The sequence below is a fragment of the Meleagris gallopavo genome, chromosome 7 (assembly GCF_000146605.3).
Source record: "Meleagris gallopavo isolate NT-WF06-2002-E0010 breed Aviagen turkey brand Nicholas breeding stock chromosome 7, Turkey_5.1, whole genome shotgun sequence".
NCBI classification, from domain to species: domain Eukaryota; kingdom Metazoa; phylum Chordata; class Aves; order Galliformes; family Phasianidae; genus Meleagris; species Meleagris gallopavo.
In genome coordinates, this window is record NC_015017.2 from 16564404 (window position 1) to 16580479 (window position 16076).

The 16076-nt window shown below is 38.7% G+C and overlaps 1 protein-coding gene across 1 annotated transcript; it reads left to right on the plus strand.

Moving 5' to 3' along the window:
* ERCC3 (ERCC excision repair 3, TFIIH core complex helicase subunit) lies at positions 1 to 15696 on the plus strand. Its single transcript, XM_010713777.3, has 14 exons — positions 1 to 48; positions 265 to 501; positions 850 to 899; positions 1610 to 1745; positions 1901 to 2065; positions 3069 to 3273; positions 4168 to 4482; positions 5677 to 5861; positions 7531 to 7733; positions 9457 to 9553; positions 9720 to 9837; positions 11823 to 11941; positions 14313 to 14465; positions 14839 to 15696. The coding sequence occupies exons 1-14, from the start codon at positions 1 to 3 to the stop codon at positions 14971 to 14973; spliced, it is 2166 nt and encodes a 721-aa protein (XP_010712079.1). The 3' UTR covers positions 14974 to 15696.
* Positions 15697 to 16076: the final 380 nt, after the last annotated feature.

Sequence of the window (16076 nt, forward strand, 5' to 3'; positions counted from 1 at the left end):
ATGGGCTGGATGCACGCCCCAAGTCACGCTGCCTTTCTGGGCTTTCTTGTTAGGTTGGCTCTTTTTCAGTAAGATTATTGTTTATCTTTTCCTTGTTACCTCATTCTTAAGGCAGGTGCCTTAAGTTTCAGCACTGGATGAAACCCGGTGATAAATTACCACCTAAATAGAGGAGTCCGTATCCCAGTGGCTGCTTTGTAGGAAAATCCTGATTTTCTTCAGCTAACGCTGGCATACCTTCTGCATTTCCTTGTGTTTCTGTAGGCTCCTGATGGCCATATTTTCCTGGAAGCCTTTTCTCCTGTTTACAAATATGCACAGGATTTTTTGGTTGCCATTGCTGAGCCCGTGTGCAGACCGACCCACATCCACGAGTACAAACTGACAGCTTACTCCCTGTATGCTGCTGTCAGTGTCGGCCTGCAGACCAGTGATATCACAGAGTACCTGCAGAAACTGAGCAAGACCGGTGTGCCAGAGGGAATCATTCAGTTCATCAAGGTAAGTCTGTGTTGCTGTATTGCACAGCTGTCTGATGTTCTTATCTGCTGTATCTGCATTACTGCTATGTTTTTATATACATCTTTTTTTACTCAGTGTTTTTACCGTTTTACTCTATTCTATCGTACTGTTATAAGAGAGCAGAGACTTTATCTTTTTCCCTTTTTCTGTTGTATATGGCTCCGTAAAGATTGGTGTGTTCTGAACATTTTTCTTCGAGGTTGTTCCATAAGCATAACAGCACTGCAAATAAATGAAGATGCAGCATGTTCTTAAGAAACTGAATTGCACCCAAACCTAGAATCACTCTTTTGGGTTTTCCTAATGACTGCTGTTATCTGTTTGCAGCTGTGTACCGTCAGCTATGGGAAGGTGAAGCTGGTGCTGAAACGCAACAGGTAGGCTGCTTTTGCCACAGTTGGTGTTAAAGAGGTAATCTTCCAAAAACTGCTTGAGAGTAGCCCTGCTGAGGAGAACGTAGGGGTCCTGGCAGATGGAAAACCTAACGTGAGCCAGCAGTGTGTGTTTGCTGCCTGGAAGGCCGGTGATTCCAGGGCTGCAAGAGAAAGGGGTGCACAGAACAGGGTTGTCCTTGTGAGGCCCTATCTGAAGTATAACATCCTGGTCTGGGGCCCCCAACACAGGGATGATGTCAGGCTTTTGAAGAGGGTCCAGAAGAGGGCCACAAAGGTGTCCACCGTGCTGGAGCATCTCTCCTCTGAAGACAGCCTGAAGGAGCTGGGCTTTTTTAGTCGGGAGAAGAGAAGGCTGCAGGCAGACTTCATTACAACCTTCCAGTATTTAAAGGGAGATTATAAACAGAAGAGAAATCAACTTTTTACATGGGTAGATAGTGGTAGGATAAGGGGGAAAGATTTTAAACTGAAGGAGAGAAGACTGATAATGTGAAAATCCGCAATGCTTTTGAAGTGAGGCACCTTTTAAAATTTTTTGATGGTTGTAATTTGTTTACTTTTAAATTACCGCCCCCAAAGTGAGTTACTTGCGAGTGTGTCTGGGCCAGTTGTAGATTTGAGCACTCACCACTTTTTACAGTAAGTTATTGTCTTAATTAGTTCATGGAGATGTGTTTTTTTTGTTCTTTTAGGTATTTTGTGGAAAGTACCCATCCTGATGTCATTCAACAACTCCTGCAAGACCACGTTATTAAAGACTGTCGCCTGAGAAATGCTGAAGGTGAAGAAACAGAGCTCATTACAGAGACATTCACAAGTAAATCAGCGGTACGTTTGGCGTGTTTTAAAATGATGGAATTAACGTTAGATAAGCTGTTCTGTAGCTTGGAGTCATTACTGTACATTAGTCATGTTAGCAGTTGTTTTCAGTTTTGTCAGCCATAGTGAACCTTTTGGTGAAAGTTCCTTTCTGTCTTTTTCAGATTTCCAAGTCCAGCGAAAGCAGCTTTGGTCCATCGACATCACAAGAAGCAGATGTTCAAAACAAGCCAGATGTCCCAGCTGACTTATATGAGTTTTATGAGCAGATGGACAAAGATGAGGAGGAGGAGGAAGAAACACAGACAGTGTCTTTTGAAGTCAAGCAGGCATGAACACTTTAGTCTCTTAGCATTTGCAGCTTTAGGGGATGCGCACCAAATAAGCATGAGGGATAATATAAAGTATAGTGGTTCCTTGTTTAATGTAGGTCACTGGAAGGCAATGATGTTTCTTTCCTTTTGCCTTCCAAAAACCTTGGGATATTCCTTCCCAGTACAAAGCGAGCAGACAGCAGAATGTTCCTTCTCTGCCCACAGAGTGTAGTGGCTTACAAGCTAGAGAGGTTTCAGAAGCTAAAGGAGGTTCTGTTTGTGCTCAGCTTGATGCTGCTTTGTGCAGGACTAATGAGAATTCAGCGAGAGTAAATCTGTTAGTTTCAGAACTTTTTTTCCTCACAATTGATATTTACAGAAGAAACTCTTGGTGGTTCTGTTTTCCTAGCTTGAGAAGCTGGAGGTTAGAGTGCAGTCCCGACTTGGCCTTCAGAGAGCTTTTGTAAAGCTTGTCTTGTTGCTACCTGGACTTGGTGATTCTAATGAGGCTTTTCTGGGGAAAGCAGAAGTAATAAAAAGAGAACTTTTTAATAGCCAGAGAAGTACTTAATAACCAGAATAACCAGAAACAGTTTTTGGTGATAGAATCAACCTGTCATGGTGATGGAATAACTGCATTGTCAGGGTATGAAGCTTTTCCCTATGACAGGTGTGCAGCTTCAGTAGGTCTTTCCATGTGGCACACCAGACCTTTTGTGTCTGTTATTGAGCTTTTTGTTGCGTGGCTTCAGAGTGTAGTTCAGTCACTGCCCGATAAAGAACTCATTTCAGATTAATGTGTCTTACACTTCCATGTGTCAAAACAGCTCTCTCTAGTATGGGCTGTTATTTCAAATGTTGGAGCAGGGAGGTTGTCACAAAGTTATTGAAATGAACTTCAACTCTTGCAGACTTAATGAGTGTAAATGTTAAATGTGACTTTGACCTATTACTGCATAATCAGTAATTGTTAATTGATGTGGAGAATTTAGCACCTGAAGCTTTGTCTCCTCCTCAGGAGATGATTGAAGAACTTCAGAAGCGTTGTATCCAATTGGACTACCCATTGCTGGCAGAATATGATTTCAGAAATGATTCTGTGAATCCTGATATTAATATAGATCTGAAACCTACAGCTGTCCTCAGACCCTATCAAGAGAAAAGCCTGAGGAAGATGTTTGGAAATGGGCGAGCCAGATCTGGTGTTATTGTCTTGCCATGTGGTAAATTACTGAGTTGTATTTTTTTTTTTTAAGGGTTTTCTTCTTTAGGGATTTTGTTCTTTATTGCAGGCAAATAAAGAACTTTCAAATCTGTCAGCTGCTTAGACTTCAGACTGTAATAGGGACTGGTCTGGGTACAAGTATGCCAAGTCCTGATGGATTTTTAGCAAGTGAGTGATGAGAATGGTGGGGAAAAGCCCGATTAGTAGAGCTGTCAGGTGTTTTGTTTCACTAGTGACTGAAGAGCTCATTTGTAGCTGTGATAGATTACCACTCATATTTTTTCTGTACCCTCTGAGTCAGCTGTGCTTATCTTCCAGTGAAATGTAAAACTGCTGGCACTGGAATAATTTCATCCTTGGGTGAGAGCAGGGAGGTGGAGAAGCTTGGGGTGCAAGCAAGGTTAAGACAATCCCTAGGGAGTAATTAAAGAGGGAGAAAATGGGAGACTGCTTATGGCAGTACAGGAGATACAAGGAGGGCCTGAAAGAGTGCATAAGGGATGTTGGAAATGTGAAACAGGAGTGGAAACACATAAGGACTTGCTGTGTGGTGAATGTACATAGCTTGCGGGACAGGTATGGAGGAGATGCTTTCTGTAGCCACCTGGAATTTATCCTGTATTTGAAAAGAAGAAAACAATATGATTGCTTCTAACTGGCAAAAGCAGCGTTTGCAATGATTTTCCTAAGAAAGCAGCTTGTAGTAGGCAATCCAGCTGTTTTTATAGAAGTAGACAATCAATTTCTTTAAGACTACTCTACTAAGGAACCAGTGAAGACAGCCCTTATGTGATTTCATATCCTCTCGCACATCTCCTGTTGTCCTTCACTCTTTTTCCAACTACTCCAGTGATATCTGTGAGATAAATAGTGAATATCACTCCTTCCACAGGTGCTGGCAAGTCTCTAGTTGGAGTGACAGCTGCGTGTACCGTCCGCAAGAGGTGTCTGGTCCTTGGTAATTCTGCAGTGTCTGTAGAACAGTGGAAAGCGCAGTTCAAGATGTGGTCCACCATCGATGACAGTCAGATATGTCGCTTCACCTCTGATGCCAAAGATAAGCCCATTGATTGTTCTATTGCTATCAGCACGTATTCCATGTTGGGACACACGACTAAAAGATCCTGGGAAGCAGAAAGAGTAATGGAGTGGCTTAAAAGTCGAGAATGGGGCCTTATGATACTCGATGAAGTACATACTATTCCTGGTAAGGAAATGGTGTGCAGGCTCTCCTGCTATATGTACTGGTAATGTTACTTTGCTCTGTGAAAGCTTGTGGGGTTATTAGCTTGCTCATGTTTAACCCAGTTGGTAAACTCAAGGCATAGGGTTTTGAGACAAACAAGTAAACGGCCATCTTTCCCCCCTTCCCCCGCCCAGTGTTTTGAAGTTTAACTGACCTTTGATTTTTTTGTTTGTTTTTTTTGAAACCGTCCTAAAGTTCTGTTGTTCTCTACAATGGTAGTAGAAAATATGAGTGGCCTTTTGTGTGGGTTGATAAACTGCTCGAGAGGGTACCTAAATTAAATGTGTATAATTTTGCTGTAGACAGATTTGCTTGTGGATGGTAGCACTCTCTTTAGGAACAGGACAGAGTTAATCTGCCGTCTTTGGTTTTGAGATGCAGTTGCACTGTAGGGTTAGGTGTTACTGCCTATTTCTATTCCATAACATTCGAGTAACTGTAGTAGTAACTGTCCAGAAATAGCTGTTGAAGACTATTGGAAAGCAGTAATGTGGTATTAAAGCATCTGTGGAGTTATCCTGGTGAAGTGACCACCCAGGATTCTGTCAGCTGTTCTGTATTGCTGTCGTGTTGAAATTTGAGTATAATTTGGTCTCTACTGAAATGAGAGATTTCTGGGATGGGCTTTGATTAACAAAGCAGCACGTTGCTGACACAGTTCTTTCACTTTTCTTCATTTCATAAAAAATAAGGTATAAGTTCTTCTATGCCTGCAGACTGCAATCGCAGGATTTGAAACAGTTCTAAAGAGAAATAATTCTGCCTTATGTTAGTCCTGAACGTGACAAAGTCAGCCAAGAGTACTGGTGTTATCTGTCTTCTAATGAAATGCTACATGGCTAAGATAAGTCATGTAACCTCTCTCTATTACTTTTCTTTTTGGGAAACAGGAAGTAATACAAATGCAAAAGGTTGATAGGGTTTTTTAGAGTACACTGGAGGTGCAAACTAAGGCTGAAATCAATGTGAGGTTTTGCTGTGCCACAGAATACTGTTACAAGCGTATAAAATGGGATGATAATTCCTAAGACCATGCTTGCTTTGCGTTTAGAAGTTTATGATTTTTTTTATTTTTTTTTAATATGTGAAATTGCAGTACTTGTATTCTAAATCCATTCAGAAAAGTAAACAGTAAGTGTGTCTTATGTTTCTTAGCAAAAATGTTCAGACGTGTGCTCACTATTGTACAAGCTCATTGTAAACTGGGACTGACTGCTACCCTGGTCAGAGAAGATGATAAAATTGTTGATCTGAACTTCCTGATTGGACCAAAGCTTTATGAGGCCAACTGGATGGAGCTGCAGAACAGTGGCTACATTGCTAAAGTCCAGTGTGCTGAGGTGATGTTCTGCTTTTCAGTACTACTGGTGTATATTTAGCATGCTTATAGCTTTTTTAGCTTTTTTTTTTTTTCCTTTTTTGAAAGGAAGAACTGTAAGTATTGAACTGTGTGAGCAGGAGGTGCCCTGTTGGCTTTTCACTTAGTAGTTCAAAAAGGGCTGTCAGTAATCAATATGAACATGCTGCAGTCCTGTAGTGTGTCTTCAGCATTGTTTCTCTTTTTGGGGGGTTGTGGTGCTTGACCAGTTCTCTCTAATTTAGCATTTGGGAAAACAAAAACAAAACAAACAAACAAACCAGCAGCTGCAGTGTTGTAGACCTACTCTGATGCAGCTGGGATTTGCACTGATTTCATTTTGTATTTTAAGCTCAGTTCTGTATGATAGTGTTGGTCAAATGGTATATTTGAAGCTGCTTTTGAGAGACTTCAGCTGGTAGTCTGTAGTCTTCTTTGAGGAAAAAGTCTTGTAACTATTAAAACAAAGAAGGATAGTAGGGAGCTTAAAAATTAAGAAGCCACCTGCTTATTTCAAGCCTTAAGGCCTCAGGATGGAAACAGAAAACATGGCACTAGATCTTGCTATTTCTTTCCAATGTAATCATGTGTGACTTCTTCTTTCCAGCAAATGGATGAGATGAAAATGTAATGTCAGATAAGTGCAAGCATTTCACCCAGGCGTGCTAAAATGTTGGAAATAGCCTTTCTGGGACAGACTGACAGTCTAGCCTCATCCATTGTGATAATTTTTAAGAGCACAGAGCAAATTGGATTATTAAATAAGCTCATACAGATTGTCACAGGTGTGAATAGATTTTTTGCTGAGGATCTTTTAGCTGGAGGAGTAATTATGAAAGAGACCTTTTTAAATATTATTTGTTAAATTTGTATTGTGTGATGAATATGGTAGAGGAAGCCACATACAGAACAAATGTATGTAATTTAGATAAAATTATGCATGTTGTGATGACATGCTGTAGTGTCATTGCATTTGCTTAAAGTTCATAATTTCTTCTATTTTCAATCTCTACTGTAAAGAAAAATTATCACAATGACTAAATCTTTACTGTACTGTGATAGGTGTGTCAGTTCATGCACAGTGCATGATGCTGTGCAGATAAAGCCATTGAAAACTTCTAATAAATTCTGTTTTGAAAGATGTAAACTCAATATATCTTGAAATAAAGCTGATTATATATGAGGAAAGGATTGGTAAATGTGTTCTGTAATGAGGACTAAATATAACTAGGTTTTCAGAACATGGATGAAAGTGAATTTTTAGGGCAAAGGCTTTGACTGCAGTGACAGAAATATTGCACAGTTAATTCCTTTCATTCTACTTTTGTAAAATGTAATAGCATTCAGTGAAACTATCAGATTTTAAACAGGAAGTTTCCTGTCCTGCTCCAATCCCACTGCTTGTTTCTGTTGTGGACCTCACTGCCCCAGCGTTTTGGAAGATTGTATTAATGAGGTTAAAAGAGTTAGTAGTTCTAAAGACTAGACCAGGCAGTACTTCATTTTAGTACAGAAATGAATCGTGTTAGGATTTGTGGCCTCTGCTGCATAGAAAGGTATAAAATGCATTATTATCCCCTAATATTGTTTAAATTCTTACTGGAGTTAAATAGATAACTGGGATTTACTTTGTGTATATTCTCTAATTCTAGGTTTGGTGCCCAATGTCACCTGAATTTTATAGAGAGTATGTAGCAATCAAAACAAAGAAACGGATACTACTGTACACCATGAACCCAAATAAGTTTAGAGCTTGCCAGTTCCTGATTAAGTTTCATGAGCGACGGAATGATAAAATCATTGTTTTTGCTGACAATGTGTTTGCACTGAAGGAGTACGCAATCAGACTTGGGAAGTAAGTGTTCAGAACTAATGATGATGCTGTTGCTTTCCTCCTTCCTGGAAAATTAACTTGTAATCTTACAGATCTCAGTATCCTCTAGACATTTCTTGTAATACTTTAACTACAATTCTCTTATAGGAGGAGTTCAGGAAATTACTCTCTGGATGGATTTATAGGCATTGAAAATAAATTCCATTGTAGAACTGTTTGAAAAGAATCTGTTTAGCACTTGGCTCAGAGGAGTTTTCATCCAAGTTTTCTATGAAAAACTTCGTTTTTCTCCATTTATTTTTTTTTAATTATTGTTGAAAGCCACTTGGTAAAATTAGGAAGCCTTTAAAAATCTTTCCAGAATTATTTCTATAATGGACTGTAGCTTCTCTCCTGTATCTCTGACAGGAATGTTTTCAAATGTGTGCTTGGGATCTTTCAGGATCACCTATCCTAATGTCTATAAAATTATTGCAAATAGAGTTTGCTGAGGGGTTGACCTCAGTGTGTGTGAATGGCTTGGGAGGGGATGTTTGACCAGGGAGAGTGTTTGCAAGGATCAGGGATACAGCAATGCCTTGGGGAAAATAAGCATTAGAAGCTGGCCTCATGCTTTCTGTGTCAAGCTCAAATAATGTGTTGATTACTGGAAGCTGCGGGGCATTTTGTTTGCGTGATTTAATGTCTAGGAATTTTGACAGTACTCAGCAAAACTACAAACAAATCTTTTTGCACTTTCTAAAATTAATGATCACTTTTCACTATAGTTTAATGGCTATGTTGTTTTGGCTTGCTGTGCATCGAATAGCAGAGCTAGCAGTTCTGGATGAATTCCAACACCCGTGGTCTCTTTCATCATTTTTTAAATCTGTCTGGACAGAGATTAGCTGTAATGATGCCTCTGGAATGTTGCTAGCAGTGTGCAGTGCACCGCAGAACAAGAGCCTTTAACAAAGGCACATGCCTAGAAGGGGTGCTCACAAAGTAGCCTAACGGTTTATAAGTATGGAAGATGCTGTAGAAGTACAGCAAGAGAACTATTTGAACATTAGGTGCTTGCTTTTCACATTCTTGACTCAGTTCTCCTTCCCACATGATGTGGATGGATCTCCAGTTTATAGATCTGTAATAGCTAGAGAGAAAGAGGGGTTGCAGTGCTAGATGAAACAGAACATTTTAACCGGAAAGTTCTCTAATCGTAGTTTGTTGTGGGCATGCTCAGAGTTGGCATTAGGCATAAACAGGGGCTGCTGGTTTGGGTGTGGCAGGAGTTATGGGTCTGTGTAGGAGGGAGCAGCCCAGTGGGTGCTGCAGTAGTAGCCCAGGCCGTGTCTGCCTGGCTGTGCTGGCTCGGCAGGTGGGTTCCACTGCCTGGTTCAAGTGTGTGGGGCAGGTGGGCTTCCCAGTGGAGGGAAGTTGGCACTGTCTGGTGGCTGCTGCTGCACCAGCTCCTCCTCTACCCCATCCCATTACTTTGGTACCAGCAGGGAACAGAACATGCATGTGACAGGAATTATTTTGGCCTTGAATTTTTGAGGCCTCAGAACTCAAATTTCTTAAGCCAGTTTTTACTCTGTTTTAAGTCTGTCATCCAGAGTCGTATAGCTCATGCTGTTTTTTCACTGGTGCCGTTATTATGTTTAAATCACTGTGTAATGAGCTCCGTGCCATGAGATCTTAGTACCTGTTAATAAATGAGAAGTTTTGAATTGGTTTAATTTGCATATGTTCTGTTTTTTTTCAGACCATACATATATGGTCCTACTGCACAAGGAGAAAGAATGCAAATTCTACAAAACTTCAAGCACAATCCAAAAATCAACACTATTTTCATTTCAAAGGTGAGGATGTAGTATGCTGTTGTACTCATCTTCAGAGTGAACATTATATAGGAACAAGCACATTGGGCATTTGACATTATTGCAACTAATAAAGGTATACTTTGTACAAAGTTGTTAGTGATGCATGGAAATAAGATGCTGCTCAGACACTGCTTCTCTGTTGTAGGTGGGTGACACGTCCTTTGATCTGCCTGAAGCCAATGTTCTGATTCAGATTTCATCCCACGGTGGATCTCGGAGGCAGGAGGCTCAAAGACTGGGGCGAGTACTGAGAGCCAAAAAAGGTGAGGTGGTTCTTGGACTTTGCTCGTTGGAATACAGTACAGCATTCAGATAATTTCTCAATTATTTAGAATACTGAAAACACAGACTGAATAAACTGCAATGTCATGAATAAGAAGGTAGTTTAAGATCCCGTGTCAGAGAAATGTTTTCCTTTTTTTTTTTTTGTTAATAATATGGATGCTGTTCTGTTTCTCATTTGCAGAATCTCTCATTTCTTTTCTCCATATTTTTTTTTTAGCCAGAAATGAATTTTCTTGAATACTTTCTTGCATTTTCTTTGCCCTCCTGTTACGAGGGTTTACTATGCCAAAATAGCATTGTTTCCCCTTTCTGTTTTAAGAACTTACACTCAGTATGTGAAATCTGCGTAGTATTAGTAGAAGCATTCAGTGTTCCAGGAGCCAGAATACCCGGTGATGTTTTTTATTCCTCCAAACTTGTGAATTTGTATATAGTATGTTAGAATAAATCTAGCATTGTTTCTATGAGGTATTTCTCTCCTCTAATGCTTGTTTTATTATTTTATTAAAGTTGAGTAATTGTAGAATGGTTATTAAAGTGGAGGTTGTAGAAAGCTGTGTCACTAACAGGAACAGGAATCCTGTCCATCCATAGCAAAGTGTAAATGGAGTGCTGTAGCATTTACTTCCTACCCAAAGACTGTCAAAATCATGTTTATATTATCAGGTTGAATAGTTCATCAGGTTTTTGCTGTTCTTCCCCTCATCCTCCAATATGTTTCTAGAGGATAAATAAACTGTAAGCTGAAAAGCTACTTGTTGCTCTGGCCCAGGATATCTGTGGAGTTACAGTGTCACTGTAGCTTCAGTGATGGTGAGCTTTGCTTTTTATGGTGTGTTCTGGACTCAGAGTGTGGAGATCACCTAGGAAAAAAAACTGTCCAGTTGTACTGGCATTTTTTTTCTGTGATGGGTATGTATGTGAGTAGGATTTAAACTTATTGAGCAGTCAGGGTTTTAGGAATTGCTTCATTGGTTTGAAATCTATCTGTGTCTCAGTTTGAAGAACGTGTATGAGTGCTATGGGGATGCTTCTGTCACTTCTTCTGACATTTCTATTAGTCTTGAACTAAGGAGAATTGCTCAGGCAGAATTTGCTGGTTGACTTGATTAACTGAATGTTTCCTGAAACACACGCACATAAGTCTGTTCTATTAACTGATAAATAGGAGATGTTTAATCTGCTCTAATCCCATTTATATCTTCTTGAGACAAATTATAAAGTAGCTCAAGGTGAAATGGTTCTACTTCAAGAATTCTCTTGAGTTAAGGTAGTAAGAAGCTTGAAAATTGGTTTATGTCACAGTCTGTTGGCGCTTAGTTTAGACAGAATGAGTATTCCCTAGGAAGTGGTCATATTTCAGAGGAAATTATTGGTAACTGTCAGATGGAGAATAAAATTGCAGTGCTTCAGTTCTGTGTTGGTTGGTGGTGTTTTTTTTTTGTTTGTTTGATTTGGTTGGTTGTTTTTCATTGCTAAAAAATGCACAGACTGGTTTATCCTTTTATCTTCCTTTTAATGCAAAAAGATTGCTAACTTTGGCTTACATTGATAAATTTCCATTGTAATTTCTGTTTATCTTTTTTGACATCTATTACAATCTTTGTTTTTTGACTTCTTACCACTTGCTCGCAAACTATTATGTAAGTAATTTTTTCTTTTACTTTGTTTTGCATAGTTAAGTAGCAAGTTGTCAGGGTACCAGCATAACTGGGTTAGTCTAAATTTCCTTTTCCATTTCATCTAACTTATGCTCAAGTTATTATGAACAAGAGTAGGAATTTCAGTGTGGTGTGCTTTGTCACTCAGTTTATGTAAGGTCAGGATGCAGCCTGTATTTTAAATCTTACAAATTGATTTTGTGGAGAGAATTCTTATTTGAACACCTACTTTTACAATTTTGTCCTTTTTTCTTCTTGGTTGACCCAAATGGAACTAATCATTTGGTGGCTTTGTCTCCTAGGCATGGTTGCAGAGGAATACAATGCCTTTTTTTATTCTCTTGTATCCCAAGACACTCAAGAAATGGCATATTCAACCAAGCGACAACGGTTTCTCGTAGATCAAGGCTATAGCTTCAAGGTAAGTCGTCCCTTCCAATTGTTAAACTGTGGCCTGTGAATATAGCTTTAATTCTTTCATTTTATGGCTAGGTCAGATACTTAAGAATTGTGGTTGTGAAATGTATTAATGAAAGTTTTGCTTGCAGGCAAAAAATTTTCCTGCATTATTCTGTTAACTATGTTACTGTGAGGGTAGATACATGTAGTTTAATACAGCTTTTAGGAAGGTAAGTATTCTATAAGGGCAGATATGAAAGTAATGCTTCCTATTTTATTATGTTGGTTCACAACAGCAGAGGTGGATGTTGGTGGTATGGCAGTAAAGGCTGAATCTTCCCACCAATACTCTGTTACATGTTGTTGTTGTTGTGTGACAGATGGCAGCAGAGGGCAGTCTGACAAAATGGTGTCTGACATGGAAGTGCATATGAAGCAAAGGTGTGGAATTGAATTCCTCCATGCAGAAAAGATGGCACCCATTGACATTCATTGAAGCTTGCTGAACACTTATGGAGACTAAACAGTGGATGTGAGCACAGTGAGGGTGGTGCATTTCAGCAGTAGTGACAGTGATGTGAAAGACAAATGATGTTCCAGATGGCCATGCACAGCAGTCACGCCACAAACTGCACAAGGTGGAAGCAAGCAGCCTCTACTGGACTGCACTTGAACATAGTTGTTGAAGATCATTAGAGACATCATTAGGCATGCATTTTGGGACATTTGTGTGGGTAGAACCTATATGAACTGCAGGTACTCTGAATTAAACTGCTTTGTTATCAGTGGCCCTGTTAAAGAGGAGGTCTTTGCATCAAAACAGACATGCCATAGGCTTTACATGTTAAAACCTTGCTTTGCTTTGTAGTGAATGTATCTTCACAAAATTGTAAGTCAGTCACCTGCAGGTAGTTACAACAGATGAGTCTATGTAGCTATAGCCAAGAAGATTAAAGAAACCCCTCTGCTTTTTTTTGAATATAAATCTTGGATTGTAGAACTAAGTAAGAGGTTAAAATAGAGGGGTTTTACTTTGAAGGAAGACCTTGTCCTAAGTGTTCGGACTTCATGGGAACAAAAGTGCAAATGGCAGCTGAATTTCTGGAGCAAAATTTTAGCTGAGCAGTACTGGCATGTTCTTTATTTAAAGATTAGTAGCAAAATATTAGAATATCTGTTTTATTCTGTTTGCTGAACTTTAAGCTTTAGTCATAGCTGGCATTGAACAACAGTAGGGTTGGAAGAAACTTGAAGAAACCATCTAATGTTTCTTCATTACAAGCCAGAATCAACTGTGTATGTCATTCCCAGCAGATGTTTGCCTTCATGACTCTACTTTATCTTTAGGCAATTATTTCAGTGCTGATATCTTTTCTTTTGGAATTTTTATTCCTGATGCCTAACATTACTAAAAATTTGGTACTCTCTTTAGAAGGTAACAGTATGCTATTTTTCTTCTAGGATTTTCTTCTTTTCATCTATCAGAAGCTCATTTCTCTGCCTTCCAGCAACAAGGGAATTAGCATAACTGTTTGCTAGATCACACATTTTGTCTTTGCTTCGTTTATACAACCTTGTCATCACTATTTGCTGCTTGGAGTCTTAATTATTTAGGAGTTGTTTGGTTAGCTAACTGAAGTTTAGTTACCATACTGTATTGTTTTTTTGAGGTTGAATGCAGAATGTATTGACTTTTAAATCAACAGCAGGAGAACTTACTGTTTCAAATAATCTAATTACTTTAAACTTTGCATCTGTTCAACATCTTAAAAATATTGTGGTGGAGTGGAAATTATTTCTGTTTTATGAGATGCGCTAGCACCGTTTTGCAACAACTGTAAACATGCTAATGCAGTTCTTCCTGTGGTTTCATTTTGTTTTCGAGGTGATCACAGCACGTGCACTTCATAGATAACGAGGAATCGTAGAGTTCATTTGTTAGTATAGTAGGACAGGTTGCTTCCCTTCCCTTTCTTAAAACTACATATTTCTCAGAGAAATGCATTTTTTCAATTTAGAAATTGCCACTGACAACAGTGACACTGCTGACGTATGTTCCTAAATGTGTATGTTAAAATTCTTGGCATCAGGAAAGCTAATTGATTATTGTTACGAAATACAAAGTCTTTTAGTATAAAGTATATTCATGCAATATAAAGTACTAGTTCTTAAACTGGACAAAATCTGAAGCTACAGCATGAACTCAGCCTTCCAATAAGGTTCCTGGTCAAGCTGGCACGGAATGAGCATTTGGTATACGTTCTCTGTCTAGAGCTAATGCATTTCCAGCCAGAATATAACAGGAGATTGTGAGGTGGAGGATTCACTTGCACACTCACCATAACTAACAACTGTTCAAAAACCTCCACCTTGTATTGTACTCTGTTTCTTAGGTAATAACAAAGCTTGCAGGCATGGAAGAAGAAGAACTTTCATTTTCGTCCAAAGAAGAACAGCAGCAACTTCTTCAGAAAGTCCTACAAGCATCTGACCTAGATGCTGAGGAGGAGGTAGTTGCTGGAGAATATGGTTCAAAGTCAGTTCAGGTAATGAAAAATACTTTGAAAAGGATGACCACAAATGCAGTAGAATAAGACTGTTCCATTTTAATTCTGAATGTGATGCCACCACTGATGCATTAGTGTCTTTATAAAATACTGGAAAACTTTTTTTTTTTTTTTTAAGCTGCATTAGCACTTGGCTAATTAATTCACTGATTTCCTCATGTCCAAAGGGCAGAAACTAAGAGGCCACTTTACATAAGAGTAAGTGGTAGGCAGTTACTTTCTTAGTAGAAATTCTCCTTTAAGGAAAATAAAAGCCAACTTTGAAGGCTTTTTGGTCAGAAGGTCTGTAGATGAGAGCTGATCTGTCTAATCACACACTCCAAGCATGTGTTTTTTCTCCCCGTACTTACAGATGTCACGTCGTACAGGCACAATGAGCTCTATGTCAGGAGCAGATGATGCGGTTTATATGGAATATCACTCATCTCGGAGTAAGGCATCTTCAAATAAGCACATCCACCCACTATTTAAGCGCTTCCGGAAATGATGTCCTTCGTGTGTGCATGCTATAAGAACTGTGCATCCATGTACCTCTTTCCATAACTAAAAATATGGATTTGAAATTTCTGGCGGGTCCTCTAAAAGACATCTTTGTGTGCATCTGTGTAGCCACATTTTTGCTTAGCAACATTTATGTTCTAGTGATTAAATGTGAAAGAAGATAAGGAACTAAATCTCATCATGGAGATATATATTATCCAGTGACTGGATCCTGGTTATACCTGTCTGGTTTTCAGTGTGATGAACAGATTTTATTTTTATCGGCTGAAGACACGTTTTCAGGTGAATTCTGAAAAGGTTTTGTATATGAAGTTTGTACTGATGTTAGAAATATTATTTATCTGATTACTGTCTACTTAGCAAAACGTTGATGTTTAAATTGCTTAAACGAAAGTTATAAATTGAGTCCTGATAGGAGCACTTTACATAATGTTTTTAATCTAGGACCTAGTCGATAATCATGACTTAAATTGTTTTAAAATACTAACAAATTGGTTGAAATATTTTGAAGTTCTAAGGTGAAGAGAAAGAAGGGCTCTGTCTGCAAAGTGAACTAGATGAAAGCATTAGTAAGTACAAATAAACTCTGTGCTCCATTTCCTTTATTTTTGTTGCTACTGTTGAAAAGTTTCTGAAATAAAAGCTATTTCCCTTGTTATTTATGTTCTGTTTATTAGTTACGTAATAAAACCATAACTGGTAAACAGTGCAGTGTCACTATAGAAGTTACTGTTGGATCAAAGAGTGTTTTGTCTTGCCAGAGGGTGACTAGGATGCAAATGCATGAAGGAGAGATTCCTGCGGCTTTTTTCGTGACGAAGTAAATACGGTAACTTTCTAGAAAACCTGTGAAGAAGTAAAGAGCACTCTTTAAAAACAAACAAAAAACCTTCAATTTAATACTGCAACAGTTAGTTATACTACTTGTATTGTGGATTTTTTTCTTCTTTACCTTGCTGGGAGTTTATAGAGTTCTAGGAACAACTTATCAAATAGCATTTATCTTGATCTGTTGTTTCAAAATGGATTATTGTAAAAAAATTACTTTACTGGAAGGAGTACATATGGTAAAGCTATCCAAGTTATGTG

What these genes read in the sequence shown, in the direction of transcription:
- ERCC3 (XM_010713777.3), top strand. Translation starts at nt 1, where the DNA reads ATGGGCTGGATGCACGCCCCAAGTCACGCTGCCTTTCTGGGCTTTCTT. An exon ending in CTAAAGTCCAGTGTGCTGAG is followed by an intron (nt 5,862 to 7,530) that starts GTGATGTTCTGC and finishes CTCTAATTCTAG; the next exon opens with GTTTGGTGCCCAATGTCACC. An exon ending in ATCAAGGCTATAGCTTCAAG is followed by an intron (nt 11,942 to 14,312) that starts GTAAGTCGTCCC and finishes TCTGTTTCTTAG; the next exon opens with GTAATAACAAAGCTTGCAGG.